Source organism: Chiloscyllium plagiosum, unplaced genomic scaffold (assembly GCF_037043375.1).
Source record: "Chiloscyllium plagiosum isolate Xiang-an unplaced genomic scaffold, Cpla_swu_hap1 HiC_scaffold_19, whole genome shotgun sequence".
Classification (NCBI taxonomy): Eukaryota; Metazoa; Chordata; class Chondrichthyes; order Orectolobiformes; family Hemiscylliidae; genus Chiloscyllium; species Chiloscyllium plagiosum.
In genome coordinates this window covers 43,797,049-43,821,175 of record NW_028270157.1, presented here as the reverse complement: position 1 = coordinate 43,821,175, position 24,127 = coordinate 43,797,049, and the positions used below count along the sequence as shown (strand labels likewise).

Below are 24,127 nucleotides of genomic sequence, written 5' to 3'. Positions count from 1 at the left end.
TGCCCAGAATATTGCTAGAGACGGGGACCCTCAAGATATTTAAGAATTATTTTACTCTGTTGACCTCAGCTGCTATATGTTGTACACAATCTTACTGAGGAGAGTCCCTAAGGAGATCGCCTGACTCGCCTTTTGTTGTGCAGGAAGTATAGGCAGGTTGGAGATCTTGCCTCTTTCCTCCAGAGAAGTAGCTGAAGGCAAAACATGAGGTGGAATCCGAACTGCATTCTGTAGCATTTTCAGTGCCTGATCCAGACAATCCAGCAGGGACTTTGTCCCAGTTGAAATTCTGGGGCCTAATTACTAAGGAAGCTGTGTAACTGCTGTTGTAATCTAACGTTTCCTACTCTGTGAACTCACTGACACTGACCACAGGCAGTTGTATATATTCACATTGCTCACTTCTAAGAAGATATTTTTGAGAAGTCCTTTCTCTTGGCTCAGTTAAATCGGGCAGGTCAGTGTACTAAATGGGTCATAGCACAAAGCTCTTTTCATCTGTAATTAATAGAATCCTGATCAAGACAGATTATTTCTTCACAAAGCACTTACTGTCTTTGTTTACAGGCATCAGCTGTGTGTCTTGTCGGAAACCAGTTCTAATCAACATCTTTAACACAGACTAATTTCCTTGCTGCTTACTTTATCCTGTTACATTATAATATTTTCCCACGTTAATTTTTTGTCCCTATATCAAGAGGCATCAGACAGAACTGTTTTCCATTTTATCAGATGGGAGTAGGTTAAATTTAAACTTCATGTGAAGTCATGACTTGTACAACACCCCAACCCTTCAGTGCAGATAGAAGCTCAGTAATGGGTTTGCTGTCTTGAGATAATGTGAACAGACAATTAGTTTAAGGATAGTCTTGTTGTAGTCATTATGCTTGATGATCTGTAAAGTCATGATCTTGACACAGTTGGCTTCCAGTGACTAAACCATAGTATTTTGTAAAAAGTGTACGTAAGAGATTCAGTAAATTTATGGTCTCAACTGTACTATAACTGGATATGTCTTGTCTTGTTCATCCGTGTTCAGTAATCAAAGCTCTTCAATTTTGGAACAATATGTGCTTTATTTCAATTAGATTGCTGTCCCATCACTTAAATTGTAAGTGAAATGGGATGGTGCAATTTTCACTGTACCAAAATCCACTAAATGATGCCTAATCACTGACTTGTCCTCCTGTCCAGATGGAAGATGGCAATGTAAATCTCTAGTGCAGTTGATGAGGACCTATATAATTTGATTCAACAGCCTATGTGAAATGTGTACTTACGCAACACGCCAAGCAGCTGTATTAATACCTATCTGTTTTCTTTCTTAGAGTGTCCTCAGTTGCACCTGAGGCATTAATTGGAAGTGAGGAATCTTAACAGAAGGGAAAATACTTATCCTTCAGGTGGAGAGAATGAGTGATATTCTCTGAATCATCTCAGTATTGTTAATTACCTTCTTGAGTTCAGACACCTGTTTTAAGTCTAAATCATCTTCACCAACTTAAAATATGCTCCCTAACTCTCTTTTGATGAGACGGGGGTGGGGATTGAGAATGCTTCCCACTACAAAATATATAAATTTAAAATGTCCTCGTTTTTAAATACTGTATCTGTTTGTAAATTACATTTTGACCGTGGAATAGGCACTTCCTAATTCACAAATTAATCTATTGCAAAAAGACAAAGCATTGATTGTAAATAGGCAAATGGAACTCTTTGTAGTAATTATAGAGATTAATGAGCATTTTCTTCACTTATGACTGTTTGTCTCAACTCTAAGAGTTTCTTTCTTTTGCAAGTTTAAGTAGCTTCCCAAGCACAGTTTCCAGAAAAACACTCAATGCTTTTGTTCTTTGGAGTGTCTTTTGATTAAATAGGTTTGCTACATTGAAGAATTGCTAGCACTGTAAGCTCTTTTGTCTGGATGCTTGTCATTAATTTGGGCTGTGCTGTTCCTGGGTATTTTTGTTATTTGGAGTCACCTTTTGTGTTGTATTTCAAGAGTAGAGCAGAAAGGGAGAGACGAGCAGGTGACCCATTTACAAATCAGTATGTTTCCGAAACAATAACTAGGAGCTATGCTTTAATGCCAGACATTCTGTGGGACAAACTGAACACACAGTCTTTGCGTCTGTTGCTAGCTGAAACCTTGTTCATAATATTTTGTAAAAATATGGATATAAAAGCCACTGTCTTGATTATTTTCTGGAATTATTTGGCAGAATACAATGGCTTATTATAAACAGTATGAAATTGATGTTGCTGTTGTTTTGCATTAACTGCATTGTGTTGAGCAGTAATTTTTTTAAATTATTGTCTGTGTGTTCACATTAATTTCATCTAGAAAATGAATTAGCATATCAATTCCTTTTCCTCAATCTCCTTGTTTGCTGGAATACAAAAACTGGGATTTTAGTAGGAAAACAATCTAGTGGACATCACCATGAATGTGCTAAGACTCGAGTAAAGATTTGCACGCCCTGCTGGTTGTAAGTGGTCTATCTTAGGCAATCTCAAGGTAGTCTTCATCCAGTTCCACGTAGGAGGCAGTTTTCAACATAAATTGCTAGTCCTGTTCAGATAACTATATCTCTTGACAGTGGAAAATTTGGAGAGAATTAAAGGTATTTTCTTCTGACCTCCGGATCCTGGCACATTTTAGAATCTTTGCTATACGTCTAACGTGTACCGTAACAGATTCTTTGAAGCTGTTGGTCAGGATATAATGCATTAAGTGGAAAAACATTCAAAAAACAATATTTCAGTTTTTGTGTTGAGGTTCTCATGCATCACTAGGTAATCTAAAATGTGATTTTATTGGATCCAATTGTATTGATAATAGTAAAAACTTATTACAACATTTTTAATTCCATTATCTCATTTTAATACATGGGACCTATTGTGGATTGAGAAATGGTTTAAAAATAGAAAGTCACTGACCGACGACAACAGTAGTGATCACCTGACCAGGTTGAGCCAAGCATTGAGACAATCAGTAAACAAGATTCAGTCTGAACGAAAACTAACATGTCATCAGAATGGCTGAAATCAGTCACTCAGATCTATATCTCCTCTTGATTTACATGGTTTTGGAAGTTTCACACATTGGAATGAAAGCCACTTCCAGATTATTGGTCATGGGGAAAAACAAACTAAGCCCGACTTGTGAAGACACAAATGAACTATATTTCAGCCATCTTATGGACAGAGCATATGGATTTATAACAATAGAGCTGGAAGACGGTCTCTTGCTCCCAAGTTTGCAGGCCTTTTGGAAACAGTGCCTAGTGGTAAAACAAATTGGGGAAAAAAAGGCATACGGACATTAAGAACTCATGGGTATTTATACATTTCAGGACTGAGTAGGAGAGAAGTCATCAATCAACAGCTGTGGTTCCTGGTTAAAACCTAACATCAACAGGATTAAAAGGACATTTTAAACCACCTATTCATAATATTCCTTTGTGTACCCTTCCTTTTCGAAGCTTTAAAATCTGTTTGTGAGTGTTTGATGTCACGGCTTATATTTTTCTCAGGGTTAGTCAATTTTAAAATTCTTAGTGCTTTCACAGAAGAAACCTTTTTAATTGGCTCCTTAACTTTGAACCAGTGAGCTTTGTTTAAATTGAGCTGTGATAGCTCTGTGCTTAAATTGAAAATCTTTGTGTAGCCAACCAAGCGTGTTTAAAAAAAGAGAAGCGCTGATCCACATCTCTTCACCTAGTCATAACATGACCATTTTGTGATTAGAGACTTTTTCCTTTTATCCATCCTTTTTTCCCTTTCTTTTTAACTTGCTTTCCTTCTCTTCTTTCTTTCTCTCACTCCAACAGCCACATTCCCATTTAATCTGCTAAACTCTTCATAAATAAAGCAATGTGAATTAAGTAGGCTTCAATTGCATGGTCTGACATGACCCTGTAGCTTGTCATAAATGCAAGCAGTCCATACATGATTCTCAGTGCTCTGCATGGTTAAGCCCACATAGTGTATCTCAGAGCATTACACGCACTTGTATTGTACAGTAATTGTATAAACTTTCCAGCCTCTCCTATTAGGTTTAATAATGGTAGAGATCACTGTCTCAGTTAGATTTTTGTTAGCATTTAAATAGAAAACTGCTTTCTCTTGAGAAGGAATTGCAATTCTGACTAATTACTGGGTCATCCAAGGAAGGGGAAGGAAAATTTTTAATTGGATAGTAAGGAGTGAAAATGTAACTTTAAACATATGATTGCAACACCATAAGTAAGACTTCAGTATAACTCTAGTCAGCTTGGACCAGACCCAAAGCAGAGTTACAGTAAGCTCCATGCCCTTTTGAGCATTAGATTCGATGCCTTCACATGTTAGTTGCATTTCTGATCACATTCGTCCCTTCTCAGGACAGTACAGGACAGTAAAACAGGTTTAAAGGTAGAGTTGCAGTGCCTTTTTGGGGAGGACACTGCAGCAACAGCCTCTGATCATGGAACCAGTCTTCAAAAACAAATTGCAAAACATGCTTTTAATTTTTCTAATTATTAAATTCTTCAGAAATTGCCTTTTTGCAGGTCTAAGATTCATAGGTACAAAATTACTTCATAAAGTCATAGAGATGTACAGCATGGAAACAGACCCTTCGGTCCAACTCGTCCACGCTGACCAGATATCCAAACCCATTCTCGTCCCACCTGCCAGCATCTGGCCCATACCCCTCCATACCCTTCCTATTCATTTATCCATCCAGGTACCTTTTAAATGTTGCAATTGTACGACCCTCCACCACTTCCTCTGGCAGCTCATTCCATACACGTACCACTCTCTGAGTGAAAAAAGTTCCTCTTTAGGTCTCTTTTATATCTTTCCCATCTCACCCTAAACCTATGCTCTCTAGTTCTGGACTTCCCCACCCCAGGGAAAAGACTTTGTCTATTTATCCTATCCATGCCCCTCATGATTTTATAAACCTCTATGAGGTCACCCCTCAGCCTCCAATGCTCCAGAGAAAACAGCCCCAGCCTGTTCAGCCTCTCTCTATAGCTCAAACCCTCCAACCTTGGCAACATCCTTGTAAGTCTTTTCTGAACCCTTTCAAGTTTCACAACATTGTTCTGATAGGAAGGAGACCAGAATTGCACACAATATTCCAACAGTGGCCTAACCAATGTCCAATTCGGTGCAATTTAACTGCAGTCAAACAAAGAAAGTGGTGGAATACTAGAGCAGAACCATTAATGTAATTACAATGCTCTCATTGCTCCTGACTGTTATCAGTGATCCTGCTGAAAATGTAGAAGATGGATAAGAACATAATCAGTGACGATTCTAAAGACTGTTACTCAGTTTGTTGACTGTCACTGTCTAGATTCACAGATAAAAATTGGCTACATCAGTTAGAGTAGTCAGCACTGGGGAAAAAAGACAACTCCTTCAAGAAGTGAGCTGAGAAAAATGTAATTGGGGATTGTGGGGATGCACATGAAATTTCCTTGCGTAGATCATGTGCAAACCCATATAATACTGATCCATACAGAGATACAAAGGGAAATGTTAATTGATCCTCGCCAAATCGGGAAGGTTGCTATGATAGGCCTTAAGAGCCTTGAGAGAGTGACAGGAATAATCAGCTACTGGAAAGTGTGACTTGGCAGTTATACGATGAACGGACCGCTCATGCCTAGGAGTCATTGATGCTTTGTTGAGATTGGACAGAGAATTGCCAATGGACACTGAATGAAATCCAGCCACCGTCCAGAAAGGAGGGTGAAAGAAGAAGCAACTAGTGCAGGGGTGGGTGGTTGGGGCGGGGAGGGGGTGGATGGGAAGGGAGTGAGGTGACAAATGACCTTTCACGCCTTGATATGTCTCACCAATACTATTCTGCACAGAATGCCTTATACAAGAATGATTAGTTTCATGTTACCGTGAAACAACAATGAAACATTGGAACAGACAAGTTGTTATGAAGGAGGAAATTATTTACACTAACTCCCAAGTTGGTATTTAATAGTTAGGAAGGTTTGAGTCTTAAATGAAGTGAAATTGAAGATGTATCTTTGGTCATGTAGGACATCTGACTCACTTAATGAATTTTGGTGGGCGTACACTCTGTATGGTGTCCTGAACTGAAAAGGCCAGACATTAATTTTATCAGCAGTCTTGAGGAGGTTTTTGGAATCTAACTGTTTCGCGTGACATTCTTCTGCCCTGTTGCAATACTCTGTAGAGAGGAGGTTGAGACTAAATATATAAAAGAATTCAGACGACCAACCCAGGCCTGATTTTGGCAAATCATTTTGTGCCTCTGAGTATCTACGGTTTTCCGTTTACAACCTATCAATTCTCTCCAATGTCAGATGTTTTGATGTGGTATAATGATGCTGGTTAGAAACATATGTTTAAAATAACTAACTAAATGTCTCCACAAGCCTTTTGTTTATTTTCCCTGACCACGTTTGCAGTGATGTTCTATTGTCAGCCAATTCTTGGCTGCACAGTCCCCGTTCACTATGTCATTGCATGTGAGGATGGCATTTCACTGACATGATTAGCTCAACAGTGAGTTCAGAATCCTAGGTGCACTGTCGGGGGCATGGGAATTGAGCATGTTGCCTGATTGAGTGGGAAAGGAGCCTCTGACCTCGGGAAGATCATCCAGCCCCTTAGGCTTACTCCGCTATTTAATTTTATCATAGGTGAGCTGTACCTTAATTCCATCTAACCACCTTGGATTTTATAAAAACATATAGTCACGAAGGAAATTGGAAGTCAGGAGTTTAAAAAAAATCTGAACAGAGTGGTTCAGATTCTCTTTTAAAGGAGAGCAGAGGAAATTAGATTAGATTAGATTAGATTAGATTACAGTGTGGAAACAGGCCCTTCGGCCCAACAAGTCCACACCGACCCGCCGAAGCGAAACCCACCCATACCCCTACATTTACCCCTTACCTAACACTACGGGCAATTTAGCATGGCCAATTCACCTGACCCTGCACATCTTTTGGACTGTGGGAGGAAACCGGAGCACCCGGAGGAAACCCACGCAGACACGGGGAGAACGTGCAAACTCCACACAGTCAGTCGCCTGAGGCGGGAATTGAACCCGGGTCTCAGGCGCTGTGAGGCAGCAGTGCTAACCACTGTGCCACCATGCCGCCCACATTTCACTGAAATTGTTGAATTCGGAGGTTGTGGAGAGATTTCCTGAAGAACAGTGTTCTGAGGAAGTCATACTAGACTCAGAACGTTAACTTTGTTTTTCTCTCCACAGATGCTGCCAGACCTACTGAATTTCTCCAGCATTCTGTGTTTGTTTCAAATTTTCAGCATCCGCAGTATTTTGGATTCCAATGCATAACTGCCTGAAAATAAACTCCTAAGAGGCCAGTATCCCATCACCATGTCACCTTTTCATGAAAAGTCCTTAACTCTAGTACTGGCTCTTCAGAACCAGCTCTCAGAATACCAAAACCTCGGATGCTCCTGTTTTTATCAGTCAGCCAGAGCTCCCTGATTGGGGCTGTTAATCTGATCCAATCAGGGAACTCCTATTTATTGCTGACCTTATCACAATCATTACATTTCCAGTATGCAAAAGCTTGTTAGCTCATCAGCAATCATCAATGATTATTTTGATAATATTAACTGGACCAAGCAAATTGTAAAATCTTTGTCCAGAAAAGCTATCCCAGTGTCCATTTTTGTTTCTTCACTCATGGGATACGTGCACTCCTGACTTGGCCAGGATTTATTGCTGATTCCTGGTTGCCCTTGAGAAGTTGGTGGTGAGAAGTCTTCCCCAACATTGCATTTATTTGGTGCAGTTACATTCCTAATGATGTTCGGAAGGGAGTTCCAGGATTTTGACCCACAAACCAGGATGGCGAGTGACTTGGACAGAGCTTGCAGGTGGTGGTGATCCCAAGTATCTGCTACCCTTGTCCATCTTGATGGTAAAGCTCGTAGGCTTGGAAGGTGCTATCTAAGATGCCTTGGTGAATTTCTGTATCTTGTAGATTGCACATGATGCCACAGTTATGTTGCGAGCATAATGGAGGTTTATGGTTTCAAATTATTTATCCTTATATTAATTTGTTAATTTAAAATTAAGCTTTTTAAAAAAAATATCATTGCCTGTTAATTAATATGTAATTTTTGTTGGTTCTGGTAACTGTTAAATTAGAGGTTACAAAAAGTGGTATCTTGTTTGTAATTTCTTTACTTGTGGGATTCTTTTCGATTTCAGGTTCTGCAGTAGGGATTGTCGCAGTATAGATTAGTCAGTGCAAATAGCTTATTTCTGTATTGTTACTTATATGTATTTCTAAAAATGTACCAATATGGTTTTATGTATTATAGGAAGCCAGTTTCCCACAGATGCCAAATGTCACATAAGACAATTTGGAGGCATGTTCTCTTCAAGGACCTGAAACTGTGATTAATGAAAGGATATGATGACAACCGAGTTATTTCTGTATGGAGAGAATCATAATATAATAGATCTAACCCAACATGTGGAAAGTTTTGAAATAATTTGGTTTTCTCCCATTCCTGGTGTCAACCAAACAAATATAAACATATTACTCATCAACACCCCATCTGTCCTGTTTCTTTATATTGATTTTGAGAAATTTATCTAGTGATGTACCCTGAAGTCATCTGTAGCCCAGGATCAACAAAAGGTTGAGAACAATAAGTTTTGTCGATTTGGGAGAGAATGGTGAGGGGGGCTCCACTCTGTGGAAAAAACATACAAACCTGTTGCTGGTTTTTAAACAGTTGTCACATTCATCATGTTGAATCCCAGTTTCTGCTCTGCGATAGATCATTCTGTAGTTTTGGATATAAATTTTAATGATGTTTGTGTTTGGCACACAAAGTACCTTTGGGAACAGGTCATTGAACTGGTCGCTTGTCCTGAGTTACATAAATTAACGATGTGACGCACCCTTTTTATACTCCATGCAGTAAAGCTAATTCATATGAAATTCCAAGAATGTGGAAAATCAAACATTTGTGGTCATTCTTACCAACTGAGAGAGATTTTTTGGAATGTTTATGCGAGAATTAAGCAGCCAGTGGACAGTATTGTGCTGTTTACTGCCAGTGGCTAATGGGGTGATAGAGCTAGCACACCATTTTTTTCCCCTCCCTTATATTTATATTTGTCCCACATGTTCGCACATGTCCAGGGTTAGCTGCTTTGATGCTCTGCCATTGGCTGTGAAGATGCAGCACAGTGATTTGTGGTATCTCGCCTTCTGTTGCATTTTATTTCACCTTATCGTCTTGTCTCATTGGGATCAAAAGCTCATATACTGAAGGAGGTTGCAGATTCAATTTTCAGTTTTACGCGCTCTCAATGGAGCACATAAAATCCTGAATTTAACTTTTTCAAATGAGTGACCATGTTTATCTGGCACAATTATACCTGAAAGGAACAGAATGAAATAGAACCTAATGAATCATCTTAGCAGCACCCAGTTCATTGGTCCAAAAGCAAGGTCTTACTGTTTCCTTACTTAACAGTTAACTTGTTGTTTTCAAATTCTGTTTTGCAGTGGCCTCGATATTAGTTCTGTGCATGTGGTATTAATGGTGCAACAAAACTCATTGCTTTCTCCTGCAATTATCAACACAGGCAGAGTTCTCCGAGTTGAATCTGGCCGCGTACGTGAATGGAGGATGTATGGTTGACATGCAGCTGATCCGGAATGGAACTAAAGTTGTCAGGTAGGGCACTGAAACTTTTTTTTGGTTTGGAGAGGATTGTGATAACAGAGCTGTGCACTTTTACTGATTATAATAACTCAGAAAGCCTGACTGATAAGAAGCATCGTTTATTGTTGAACACTAACATAAGCAAGACCAAGTCCAGGACAGATAGTTCTGCAGACACATCCCTAGTCTGCTTTATAATATTTTTCTAATTGACCTGCTCAGAGATGCTATTACACACCTCAGGAGCAGCTCATGGTCCAGAGGCAGGGATACTACCATTACATCACAAGAGCCCTTCCTGGGTCAGCTAATTTTATTTTCTAATCTGCTTGTTCAGGGATGTTATTACACATCTCTGCAGCACGTCTGACTCAAACCCAGACCTTCTAGCTCAGAAGTAGGGACACTACCCACAGCACCTCCTGCATCTGCTAATTTTTTCTTATCTGGAAGTGTTATCACACGTAAACCAAACAACCTTCCCACCATCAAATCACTTTTTTTTTTGTTTTGTTTTTAACTATTCTCTATTTGATTTATTTTTAAAAACATATCTATTTTCTAATCAACTTTTTGAGAGATGCTCTGACACATCCCTGGAGCAGCCGGGACTGGCTGAGAGGTTGGGACACTGCCACTGTGCCAGAAAATCCCTTGCTTTTTCTTTCATATCGAGAAGTTCTCTTAAACACAACTGAACGGCTTTCCCGCCACCAAATCACCATGTTTTGTTTCCCCATTTATTTCCTATTAACAACCACTAATTGACGCCATCGCACAGCTTCTTATTGAAGACCATGAAATCGTTTAAAGGACTGAATGGATTGTTCTACATTATTTTGAGTGTTGTTTCCTTGATTGGTCAAATTAAAGCATAAGGGGCTATAATAACAAACCTACTAAAATAACAATATCTGCACGTGTTCTGATGATTTATTTTTACTTTTAGTGGGGATGGGAGGGGGCGGGGTGGGGGTAGGGGTAGTGAAATCCCATCCTTTCTCAAGCTTTTCTCAATCCAAGCAATTCCCATTGCACTTAATTGATGCAAGCGATAATGATTGACTTAGTTGGCTAACTGTTAGATGTATTCTGGAAACTGTTGTCATTATTTTCAAATGTTTTAGTTAGAAACATGGAATTTTTTAACATGAATTGTGTTAAACCACAGCACTTATTTGTAAATGGTAATATTGTATGTTGTCTAGACCTTTATTACATAACAAAAAAATACCCAATGTGTTTTGTTGGTGTTGTGGCTTTTCAGGACCATAAATAACCATCCTGATGTGAAAGAGTAATGTGGTTTTAAAAAGAAAATACTTTATTGAAAAATGTACAGACGTGGTTTGCTGATTCAGACAGTTGGGTAGACACATTTCGGATGGATGATTGAGACAGGTTTGAAACAAGTGCATGTCTGAAAGCTCCAAATACAAGGCTGAGGAAAATAGTGAAATGTCTGTTGTGGCTGTAAAAGCAGAGTATTAGTGTCCACCCTTGTTGTGTATGTGTCACACCTGCAATACCAGTTTATTTCTGTTACATCAAACACTCTGCTCCTTTTCTTCAAAACCTTCTCCCTTCACCCCACTGCTTTTCTATCTCTCAAAATTCTTTTAAAATCCTAAATAGCTTTCAGGCTGATTGTGCTTTGATCTTAGTCTGTCTTTCTTTCTTTCTTTCTTTCTTTCTATTCCTCAGTATCTATTCTGTTTCTGCCCATGGCTTCTACAGTGACTTAACAGGTGTGAAAAAGCAAAATAATTTAAATATTAAATTGCATATTTGTCATGCTGTAGATAACATTACCAAGGACTGTGAAACAATAAAATGTAGTGAAAGCAAAATGTTAAGCCCAGAGAAGGATCATGGAACTGAAAACAAACACAGAAACATACAACAGTAAGTTGATTTTTAGTTAACATCATGAAATGGACAGATGTTGACCCACATTCACTTTGTCATAAAGAATGCATTAGGTTCAATGGTTCAAATTTAGTTTGATTGCATCCAGCATACTGGCCAATACTATTATAGTGCACCACGCTGTGAGTTGTTGTGTACTGAGGAAGGATTCTGTACAATGAGTTACAGAACTGTGGAGACAAATTTGGCACAGTCAGTTACAGTACGCTGAAAAGAACCGTCCACAGTGAGTTAAAGTGAAATGTAAAGGACCCAATACCCGAGGAAAGGACTCTGCAGATTGAGTTGCAGAAACACAGTATGCTTCAGTGCAAAGACTGTATACAGCAAGGTGTAGTATTCTGAGGGACAACACAATGCAGTGAGGTACAATGGACTAGGGAATAGTTCTGCTCAGTGGGTAACAGAGCACCAGAGATGGATTCTCTTCATGCTTCATGTAAATGCGGGAAATTTATATGGATTCCTTTACAAAATATCTCTGAGCACGTTCTGATTTTCTTTTTGTCTCCAAACTCCTCTAGGAAAGACAATCCAAAGAGCTGTGCTGAAAATAAAGGAAAATCTCTTGAGCTTTGATTCTAAAGATTATCCAGTTGTAACTTAGATTGCAGGGTCTTGCAATCGTTTTACTCTCTGGTCTAGAAATTGGATAGCTCAAATGGTCAGACAGAAAGTTTCAGGGAAAGTGATTATTGCATTGGAAGGTTTAGGATGATAGTGGAAAAGGACAAAGAACAACCCAGAGAAAGAATAGTGAATTGGAGGGGAGCTGACTTCAATGGGGTAAGATCAGAGCTGAGCTAGACAGACTGGAAACCACGGATAGTGGGATAATTTGTAGCTGAACAATGGGCTACCTTCAAATATGATATTGTTTGAACACAGTTGAGATATATTCCACAAAATGCAAACAAGTCCTGAGCTCGGTGTATTAAAAAAGTTAGGAAATTAAGATAAAGAAGTAAAAGTGTTCCCATGACAGGTGTCAAGTAGAAGAAAAGGCTATGAGGAGATCTGATCGAAGTTTTCTGTGTATGAAGTGTCTGGACAAAGGAGGCAGGCAGAATCTATTCCGTTTGTAAAATGACTGAGAATGAGAGGCTAATTTGTAAAAGCAACAAAGTGATGGAGGGGAAAAATCTTTTTCACACAAGAAGTAGACTCTGAAATGCACTCCCTGGAGGCAAGTTAATTTAGACATTCAGGTGGGCATTGGTCGATGATTTACATTGAAGTGGCATTCAGGGTTATGGGGAAAAGACAGCAGAATAGCAGTAGGTCAGAGAGGTGATGCATCCAGCCTCCTTCTGCACTGTAACAATTCTGTGATTCTGAGATTATTCATGATCTGTCCAAAAGGAATTGGGAAGAAATTAAATAGGTGTACTGATCACTTTTGTATGATTGCAGTATGGCCTTGAGCAGATCCCATCTACACTCCTCTCTCAACCGTGTGATCAGCAGCCTTTCACACTGCAAGGGGCTGATTAACTCACAGAACCAAGTGTGTGCTACAAGCAACCTTCCCTGTTTAAAGGCACATTTCCTATAAAAGGCTCTTAGAAAGAAGGCTGCTATATTGTCACCTTGGAGCCTGGAGTTTGAAGGAAAATGCTGTTGCACACCAGTTCATGTTAAAGAACATCACAATTTGCTTTGAATAATTGGAGCTATATGACCAGTTAATTCAAGGGTCATCCCAGATCATGTAAAACTTATCTGGGAGAGATTTTAATCCTCAAATATGAGACTTTAGATTTGAGCACAAAGTTAAAATTTAAACACCTGAATCTAAAAATGTGTTGCTGGAAAAGCGCAGCAGGTCAGGCAGCATCCAAGGAGCAGGAGAATCGACATTTCGGGCATGAGCCCTTCCTGAAGAAGGGCTCATGCCCGAAACATCGATTCTCCTGCTCTTTGGATGCTGCCTGACTTGCTGCGCTTTTCCAGCAACACATTTTCAGCTCTGATCTCCAGCATCTGCAGTCCTCACTTTCTCCCACACCTGAATCTAAGCCAGCTTGTTCCCAGTCACTTCCAATGTTTGGTGAGAGGTGGGATGAAGGATGAGTGACTGATCGACTCCCAGCAGCTGGGTTGATTGCTGAAAATTTTTAAGGAAGCTGCTTGCCTCTGTATTTTTAATGAGACTTCTATTTTTAACTGCATATTGCTGGCTTTTCTGACTTTGAGATGGGCGAGGGATTTACAAGTTAAGCACCTTTATAGCACTGCCTGTGGACCAGCGGGATCAAGAACGTTCCCTCAGGTCCAACTAAAACTTCTCCATGATTGGTCAAACTTCTGGCCTCTCACCAACTCCCACAGTTTCTGACTCCTGTCAGTCAATAGTCTGGCTGTTCACCAGGAAATTTCAATCAAATTACTAACTTGCCCTAAAACATTAAATTTCTCATCTTCCTCTGACCGAATACTCTGTCTAACAATAGGATTACACAATTCATTTCTGTCTTTCTATTTCATTGTAATTCCCTAAGTAATTATGTGGCAGAAAGATTAAAAGCATTTTCAGACTGGTTACACTGCAGCCATGACGAAACTTCAAAGATACTTCATTGGCCTTAAAGTAATTTTGATGCCCCGAAGTCAAGAAAATCCCTTTGTTAATGTTGTTGTTTTCTTTCAGACTGTGTATGCTCTAGTAACATACAGATATGATCCGATCTGGGAACTGATCTAGCTTATTGATATTGCTGGCACTTGGATAATGACTGCATTTTGAAATGCTGGGCTATGGGTTTTTTTTTGACTAAGTACGAGTCATGGCAAGTTTTGTGGAGTGATTCTTGCAGTGAGGACAATTGAATTTTTTACCAAATCTTATCAAAACTCGCTGCCTTAACTGTAGTTGCTCCCCGATAGTGAGTGTGACATCTGATTTCTTCCCCATCTCAACACGTCATTCCCAGAAACACTTGGCACAGCCCGGGTATCATGGAAATGATCCCATGAAGGTGACCAAAATGTGTGAGGAAAGGTAAGGAATGAGGAGGCCTCTGAAGGTGATGAAAGAGCTGACCAGGAACAGTTTTTTAGGAAAGTGTTGTGAACACAAGTTGGCAGAGTGTGAGAAAGATTTGCAAAGGGTGCCAAAGCTTGGAAGAAAAAATGTATTAATGCGTAAGGTCAAGAGATAGAAAAGCAGATGAATGGAATTAGCTGGTACTAAAGATGTAGCTGGAAAAATGTTTTCAGCAAGTGGAATGAATGAATAGCCTTCAGGGAGCTGGATTTCAATTGGTCCCAGGCAGATGAGACTTTTCTCAGAACCTTTCTCAGAGCAGAAGTGGGATATTTAGCTCTTTGAGGCACTGTTCATTCAGGTGATGCATGATCTGATTGTGATATTAGCTCTACTCACCTAATTACTTCCATAACCTGTAGAGGGAATAAAAAACAGTTACAAAACAGTAACACTTATAATTGAACATGCTGGTCATACTAGAGCTTCATCTTGAAGTATATAAGATAATTCAGATCAGTATGCATCATTTGCAAGTTTTAGGGCCTTGACTAACATCCGTGTGGCTCTGGCTTGAATAGGTTCAGTGCCCCAGCCTCCCAAAGTGGGTAAAAGTTCTCCTCCTATAAATCATAAAGGAAAGCTTTTGATTCTTCGATTATTTCCTCTAGTTTTAGTCTCCCCCACAAAAACAAATATCCACTCGGCGCCCAACCTATCAGATTTCTTTAGGATCTTAATATTTTTCAATAGGGTCACTTGTTATTTCTAGTAAACTCCAATTGATACAGGTCAATTAAGTGGAAGAGCGACATTTTTATGAGACTGAACATTTCAGTAACATCAGACATGGTGACATGCTTTCTCAATTACAGTCCTGAACTGTCAGAGTTTGGGAGAAGCATGAGGCAACATGAGAAGTTACGGACAAGAGACACCATTCTGACTCACTACAGATGTCAAAATGATACATGTTTGAATTGCTTGAAGGACCAGGGTATGTACTGTCCCCGAGTTCAAAGTTGTGAAATTTGCATCTGTAATATAATTGGTAGTGCAACAAAATACCCTGATACCTTCCACAACTGAACATGATAATGATCATTCAGTTTTTAGCAATGGATTTAAACATTATTTGTTATTTCTGTTGCATATATCAAAAAAATCTTAATACGGTGAGCTACATGTAATACTGAAGTGAAACTCTTCAAGAAAATTTCAGTTTTAAGGCTCAGTGGAACTATTCTTGCCTCTGAGTCAAACATCACAAGATCAAGTCCCAATCCAGATAGATGAGTAGATAACCTTGGCGCAATACTAAGAAAATGCTGGATTGTTGATGAAATTGTTTTTCTTTCAAATGAATCATTAAGACAATGTCTGTGTACATTCTCAAAAGGGCATAAAAGATTTTCTGCTACAAGTTGAAGATGATCAGGGGAATCACCTGTGTCTAGACCGATTTAATCCCTCCCAGATGTCCTGAAAACAGTTTCCTGATCATTCATTTACTTATCAGATTACGTTTACAAACAAAAGGAGTTCATCAGTTCAAAAGTGCTTCAGGGCATTCTGAAGTTATGGAAGGTGCACTGAGATGATCAGTAATTCATTTGGTCATTATAGAATGATACCAAATAGCAACCATACACTTCCGAAAGAATGAGAGAGAAACCATTCAGTGGCCAATTAGGTTGCCTTCCAGAAGATCCCTACAATTTGGATGAGTTATTGCTTGGATTTTTGGCCAGAGAATCCCAGAAAAGAAGCATTAAAGGACAGGGTTTTAAAAACTTCACTTGTATGGAAATGTCCTAATGCAGTTACTTTCTTTTGGAATTGAAGGCAGTGGAGTGTTCTGAGAGACAGTAGTGGAAGTTGCACTGCCCATGTATATCTGGGAAGCAGCATTTTGATGGATGAGAGAAAGCCAGGGTTACTCACAGCATAGGATGGGCTTTGAAGAGTTTGTGAACTTGGGCTGGATCAGACTGCGGGAACTGCTTAAGGGTTGAGTGATTGCCTTTGGAAAAGTACAGCCTGTATTATTTTAAGCTGACACCAAGCCAAAGAAAGCAACCCATTTAAAGATTACAAACAAGCTCTTGTAATGACGACAGTTATATAAATTCTGGAGAATTTTTAAGCTAAGTAGAATAAATTGGATTGGGAAGAAAATGATTTTTGGGTTGCTCATGGTATGAAATGTTTTTAAATTTTGTGTTGTATCTTTATCCATAGATTTAAAAAAAGTCTCAACCTGAATTATGTGTTGGTTGTGAAGGGCAATCAAACAACCTATTCTTCAGCCTCTATTAATACTGTTCATTGGCAAACTGGGAGCAGGTATATCCCTCTCCTCCCTTTTGTCCTTTCTTTTTCTGTTCCTCTTGTATAGATCAAAAGGACAAAAGAGAAGTACAACACGAGAACAGGCCATTTGACTCTCCAGGCCTGTGCTGATCATCATATCCTATATAATCTTAAAAAAAACCTTTTGCCCTTATTCAGTCTGAATCCCTCTCTTCCCTCCCTCTTCATGTAACTATCCAGATGCCTCTTAAATGTCGCCAATGGGCCTACTTCCACCACTTCTTCTGTCAGTGCATTCCAGGTTCCTACCACTCTGTGTGAAATACTTCACTCACGCATCTCCCTTAAATTTTCCCCTTGCACCTTGAACCTGTGTCCCCTTGTAATTGAAACTTCAACCCTGGGAAAAACCCTCCGACTATCCACCCTATATATGCCTCTCATAATTTTATAGACTTCTATCATGTCTCTTTTCAGCCACCCTCTTTCCAGTGAAAGCAATCCTAATCTTTTAACTTTTCCTCCTAGCCAGTGTCCTCAAGACCAGGCAACATCATGGTGAACTTTCTGTGCACTCTATCCAAAGCTTCTATGTTCATCTGGTAGTGTGGTGACCAAAACTGTACCCAATACTTCAAATGCGGCCTAACAAGGGTTTTACATAGCTGCAAAATGGCTTTCCAACTCTTTTATTCCATCCTCAGCAAATTGAAGGCGAGCATGCCATATACCTTGTTAATCACCTTGGCCACCTTTGTTGCCACTTTTAGGGACCTGGGGACCTACACACCCAGATCAATGGCCTTCATGTTATTTAATGAGGTGCAATGTGATAATTTGGGGTAGGATCTCCCATTGTATGGGCTAGTTGTTTGAGATCTGTATATTATCATTGAGATATTTTATTGCTAACTATGTTTGCTGAAGTACTGGGTGATGCACTCTACCTTCAACTTGTAGATCTGAGCTCAAATCCTAATCTGAATAAAAAGTGAGAGTCCCTACTCTGTCCTGAATCGCCTGGATACTATGAACATTGAGTTTATGGGGTGAGAAATTGAACTCATTAATGCCAGTTTTCCGATGCTTCAAGTGATGATCCAGGATGGTGTTTGCAGTGCACATGTGCATACCCACATGTTCTCTCTCCTGCGCTCGCTTGCTGTCCTGCTCACTGGCTCTCTCTCCCGTGCTTACTCTCTCTCCTGTGCTTGCTCGCTCTCCCGTGCTTGCTCTCTCTCTCCTGCACACTCACTCTCTTTCTCACGCACGCTCATATACTCTTGCTCATGCACTCGCTCTCGCATTCACACTCAGTCTAATATTAGTGAAAATATTTGCATGTGCACAGTGAACATGGACCATGAGTATGTGGATCAGGTAGCTCAGTTTATCCGTCTACAGGCATTACCTAATTTGCTGGCCCATTTTGGAATTCAGTACTCCAGCTAGTGAGCCACAGTTCTCCCTTAAATTTGCAGAGTTGAATGTGTGTTTGTCCCACTGTTCCCCTATTCTACCTTTGGTGCTTTCTGGAGTTGTTTGAAGTTATAAAAGTTACATAGAAGGTGCAGAGGGTTTTGCAGACTTTAAATGTTCAGCATAAACCTGTTACTCCTAGACATGGCTGGACCTGAAGTCCTCCTTCTTGGATTAGAGTGTAAGCAGTTATGATCTCAACTGATGTTATTACTGGACAAATCAGATCCCAGACTGAAATCTGGCTTGTCAGTTGCTTGTTTTTGCTATTAATCAAGTGGTCTTTTACTGAAATATAAATACACTGCTACAGAATTGAGTTTAACAATAAATCTTAAATGCATTACACAAAAGAAATGAAGATACAATAGAATAAACCAAACTATTTGCATAAGACAAATTTAAGGATTTTGAAACACATGGTAAAAATGTTTTCCCATCACACTAATTCCAAAGGCATTCCTTTACTGTAGTCCCACCAAAGAGAATTATTTTTTCTAGCACCCTGATCATTGCTTAATTTAACTGTAGTTTCAATCCCAGTCTTGAGAATAGGACAGCCTCTTCTGGAACATACAACTGACCTTTAACCTTCTTAGCTTTAAATAACCCCTTCAGGGTTTTAAACAAACATTTCTAGTCTAGAACTATTGTTTTGTTTCTTACACTGAGATAACCCATTTTCAACAATTCTAAACTATTTTCTCCTGTTTACACATCCAACTTCAGCTAGGAGGCATGGAGAAGTGCCCACATTGAAGCTAAAAAAAAAGCTTTTTTATTCCTCAAGCTATTGATGTTTCTCCTAATCAAAAGAAGAAAATAATCAGTCCTTGAATATCCAATGCATAACTGTTTACATTTTTCACTCAAAATTCTCCCAAGGCAAACAAAGAAAAACATTACTCTCTAGGAGGTCTTTCTCTCACCATGACTACAGAAATGCTTACCAGTTAATCATTGAACTCATTCAGACTTACATAAAACCCATTTGCCACTAATTTAGTCAAAAACCCATAGTGAAAAATAAATTATACTAAAATATATAAAAATGGCACACCTTCCACCACAAACATTGATTGGGATAATAAGCAAAGATCATGCGGAACTAGAAGGATGAGGAAGGTAGGGAGGAGGGTGGTGGTAGAGTATAGGGAAATGTCCTCAACAGAAGAGAATATCTGTTCAGAGAGCAGTCCTCCCATATCATGATCAGCAAGGACCACTAGGACATACATTGGGGGGTTCAAGAAGGAAATCTGCCAATGGCTGTCACCAGAACCTTAACTTTAAAGGAGGGGAAGGGCCTTGCTATTCATGTCTGTGATGATGGCAATGAATGTCTCTACATCTGGCTCCCTCCAGACCGGAGTTGGAAATATTCACACTATTTTGCATTTTCCAGTCACTGTGGTTTGAGGGAAGTTACTGAGGTGGTCTACGCTGAGAGTGATTAACACTTCATTCTTCCTCACCGGAGACTAGAAGGCAGAGTGAACACATGGCTTCACTAGTATTACAGATGTAAAGATAACTTTGTTTTAGACAGTGCGACTAAAAATAGGAAGTTGCTTAAGCCAAAGAAGCTGTAAGAAGGTGTTTGCAGTTCTAACAATATTTACTGGAACACATTGTGAGTTGCACATACACCCCTGTACAGTGTTCCCTCTCCAAGTAGCCATCTCTCTTTCTCCATGTATCACTTCCCAAACCCCCCTCCCAATTTCGGTGTGGAGAAGTTTATAAAGAAGGCATTAGTGGTGAGCTATTTTCCCTCACCTTTCTCTTCTCTTTAAGCTGCTTCTTCAGCAAATTCCCTTTAGTAAGGGAAAGGGAAAAGGTTTTCTCAAACAGTGAATGAAAGACAGACAGCGTCTCAACAAACTTCAGCAAGGAGTCGGAATCAAAAGAAACCAAAAGAAAGTATGATATTAATATCAGTGATCCAGACTGATATTCTCTGACTTTTTTATTTCCCTTGCTCACCACAAAATTTGTCTCTTTGCCTGTGCTTGTGTATGCATGGGAATTTTAGACATGGTTGAAAAATGTGTTGCTGGAAAAGCGTAGCAGGTCAGGCAGCATCCAAGGAGCAGGAGAATCGACATTTCGGGCATGAGCCTGAAGAAGGGCTTATGCCCGAAATGTCGATTCTCCTGCTCCTTGGAAGCTGCCTGACCTGCTGCGCTTTTCCAGCAACACATTTTTCAGCTCTGATCTCCAGCATTTGCAGTCCTCACTTTCTCCTAATTTTAGACATGGTGCAAGGTTTAAGATATAGGATTATGTGTTAATAATTCATGTTTCATTTTGTCATTGATTAATAACAGCTTGATTACAATAAAGGTATTTTCTTGACAATGGGAAGAAACCTGGTGTGCATTTTCTTTAAGCTGAATTAGACACTGAGGTTGAATCGGACAGCCTGATGATTTAATGTAAAGTTTACATTTGTGATGGGACTGGGAGTAATGGGGCTGAATTTCTCGTGCGCTCCCCCATTCTCACATGACACAGGCTTTGCTGCAGTGCAAGGTGCCATTGATTGCTGGGACATTTGTGTTGGGGTGTATACCAACCAGAACTATAAGGCCACAGTAACAAGGACTATCCAGGGTCCTTATGGTACACAACCCATACGTGAATGCACAATATGCATCTACAGTGAATGCCATACTGCAACATAAAAAATGATCCAGCAGAGCATTGCAATGTTAAAATGATACTGCCATCACCTGCACCCATCTGGAGGAGCCCTTCAGAGCAGCTATTAAGGTTTGTCATCGTTTGTTGCATGTTTGTTTGCATGAGGGGCAGCCCTTGCAACTAAGTAGGGGGCAAGCAACCACAACTGAAGAGCAGGAAGAAGGTAGGAGACCATCTTAGCAGCTGTTCTTGGCTTTGGCTCTCCATTAAGAACTTATGTAAGTGTGGTACCACTAGTCAGCACCCCAAATCCCCATTCACTGAAGTCCCTTTTTATACCTTTCCTCTATCAATGTGAGGATCAATTGAAGCCACCTGAAATTTAACATTCCTACCAAATTTCATATGAAATTTCATGTGCTTTCTCTTAGTGTTTGCCTTCCATGTTTTATTAAGGGACACCTTGGATGATAACCTTAAGCAACTATGGACTGATTAGGCTTGACTTTAGAGTGCGTCATTTTGGCATTGGAGGGTGCAGATTGGGCTGGATGGTTAATAAGAAACAACTAGGGCAGTGGTGGCATGGTGGATGCTGTCTTTCTGAGAGAGGATAGTGGATTCACACCCCATGGATCCACTACTTCTTCCCTGAGTCTGGAATCTCAAGTAATCCTAGTAATCTGCTGGAGGGCAGATTGCTGAACTGTTGTGATATCCTGCAATCCTCTTTGTGCACCCTCACATCCACAGAAATGATGACAGCAGCGTGAGTTTGTGTGGCAATAGGCTGAGCTTCCAGAGCAGAATTCAGACATTGGTTGGATGACTATTGTGCTGTAGTGGGAACTATTATGTTGGCCATTCTAATTGGGCCCATGATGTGCTGATGGTGTTTGCCACTTCTTCCATGGTGGAATAATGGACCCTAAGGTTTACATAAAGCCCTGTGCCAATTGGCATTGGGCTGCACTGTGCTCCTTGGCATTTGCTGCAGGTTCTCTGACAGACTTTTCAATATACCATTCCTATGTTATGAGCCCAGTTGACATTACTTAAGGACTAGTGAGATTCCAGAATGAAACCTGGGCCTGATGGAAGATATTTTGCTACCCCTTCAAGACTGATCACTAAACTTAGTGATCTCGGACTAAGCCCTACTCTCTGTAACTGAATCCTCAGTTTCCTGATCCACAGGCCACAATCAGTGAAGACTGGGGACAATATTTCATCCTCACTAGCGCTCAACACTGGAGCCCCCCAGGGGCGTGTACTCAACCCCCTACTCGACTCACTGTATACCCATGACTGCGTCACCAAATACTAGACTAATGCCATTTGCAAGTTTGCTGCTAAATCACGTAGTTGGTCGAATCTCAGATGGCAATGAAACAGACTACAGACGGGAGGTGGAAGACCTGGAAAAATGGTGCACTGAGAACAACCGAGCTCTCAATGCCGACAAAGCCAAGACACTCATTATTGACTTTGTGCAGGATGTTACTCATGCTCCCCTACACATTAACAGCATAGAGGTGGAACGAGTGGAGAATGTCAAGCTCATGGGCGTGGTCATCCACAACAAGCTTTCTTGGACTCTTCATGTGGACGCACTGGTTACAGAGGCCCAACAATGTCTCTTCTATTCCTGATGAAGGGCTTTTGCCCGAAACATCGATTTTTCCTGCTCCTCGGATGCTGCCTGACCTGCTGTGCTTTTCCAGCACCACTCTAATCTAGACTCTGGTTTCCAGGATGTGCAGTTCTTGTTTTTACCTCTCTTCTTCCTTAGGCAGCTGAGGAAACTTGGCATAACGGCGAATACCCTTGCCAACTTTTGTAGGTGCGCCATCGAGAGCATTCTGTCTGGATGTATCACTACATGGTATGGCAATTGTACCATTCAAGATCAGAGACAGTTACAGAGAGTGGTGAACTCAGCCTGGACAATCACCAAAGGCCAACCTCCCATCGATAGAATCCATCTACCAGGCCCGCTATCAAGGAAAGGCTGCCAGCATTCTCAAAGATCCATCCCACCCTGGCAATACTTTTCTGCAACCTCTACCATCGGGGAGAAGGTACAGAAGCCTGAACAGACACACCAGTCAGTTTCAAAACAGTTTCTACCCTACTGTTGTTAGAATACTGAATGGACTCTCAAACTCTTAGCATTTGCCTGTACCTATGTTTTGGTTTTTGCCGCTGTTTATCTATTATTTACTTATCTATGCTATTTAACTATGTGATCTGCCTGTATTGCTCACAAGACAAAGCTTTGCACTGTGCCTCAGTGCACGTGACAATAAATTCAATTCAATTCAATTCAATTCAATTCAATTTCTTAAGTCTTGCTTATCTTAAGATAAGCAGTCCCGACTGCAGGTTTGGTTTTAACAATAAAAAGCATGTTAATAGCAACAAAGACAAACATACCAATAAAACAAAGCAATATATCTAAAGAAAACACCGTGTGACTGGTTTGAATATACATGGCAAAACAAAAATACTTAGGTTTCCCCGAATCCCCAAAACTCGATCAATGTCCATCTTGTATATACTGTATAAAGTATATTAGGTATGTTCTTGTATATCTTGCATATGCAATCTTTTGGGATAACATATTTCAAGGATTCAAAAACCTGTGAAGATATTTCACCTCATGTAACTTGCTTCGAGATTGACTCCCTACCAGCATCCACTCTCAACTTTTCATTCATTGAAATAGTATCCTGTCATCTTCCCTCTCAAGTCCTCTATTAATTGTACTTTGTCAAATTTTTTTATCTCTGATTTCCTGAACTCTAAAGAAGGCAGACCATGGTCTACTCAATCTTATTTAGGACAGTCCATTCATTGTGGCTGATCTTGTGAACTCCATTGATGGATAATTTGAGGAAAACACAAGTGCTGATCCGGTGATATTACAAAGTTGAAAAAACATTTATTTTCACTGGTCTTGTGGCTGATAATGTCAAATATTTAATACAGTTCTACTGCCCATTTAGCATAAAATCAGCAGGAGAGCTAAGTAACCCTTTGCACATTCGTATAAACAACATTTATTCAGTC

The 24,127-nt window shown here is 40.0% G+C and overlaps 1 protein-coding gene across 1 annotated transcript in view; it reads left to right on the top strand.

Annotated features, from left to right (window-relative positions):
- Nucleotides 1-24,127, top strand: part of syn3 (synapsin III) — a 232,351-nt gene that overhangs the window by 39,505 nt on the left and 168,719 nt on the right. Inside the window, exon 3 of the mRNA XM_087997272.1 lies at nucleotides 9,623-9,714. Within this exon, the coding sequence (XP_087853398.1) occupies nucleotides 9,623-9,714 (92 nt within the window). The remainder of the gene's footprint in view (nucleotides 1-9,622; nucleotides 9,715-24,127) is intronic.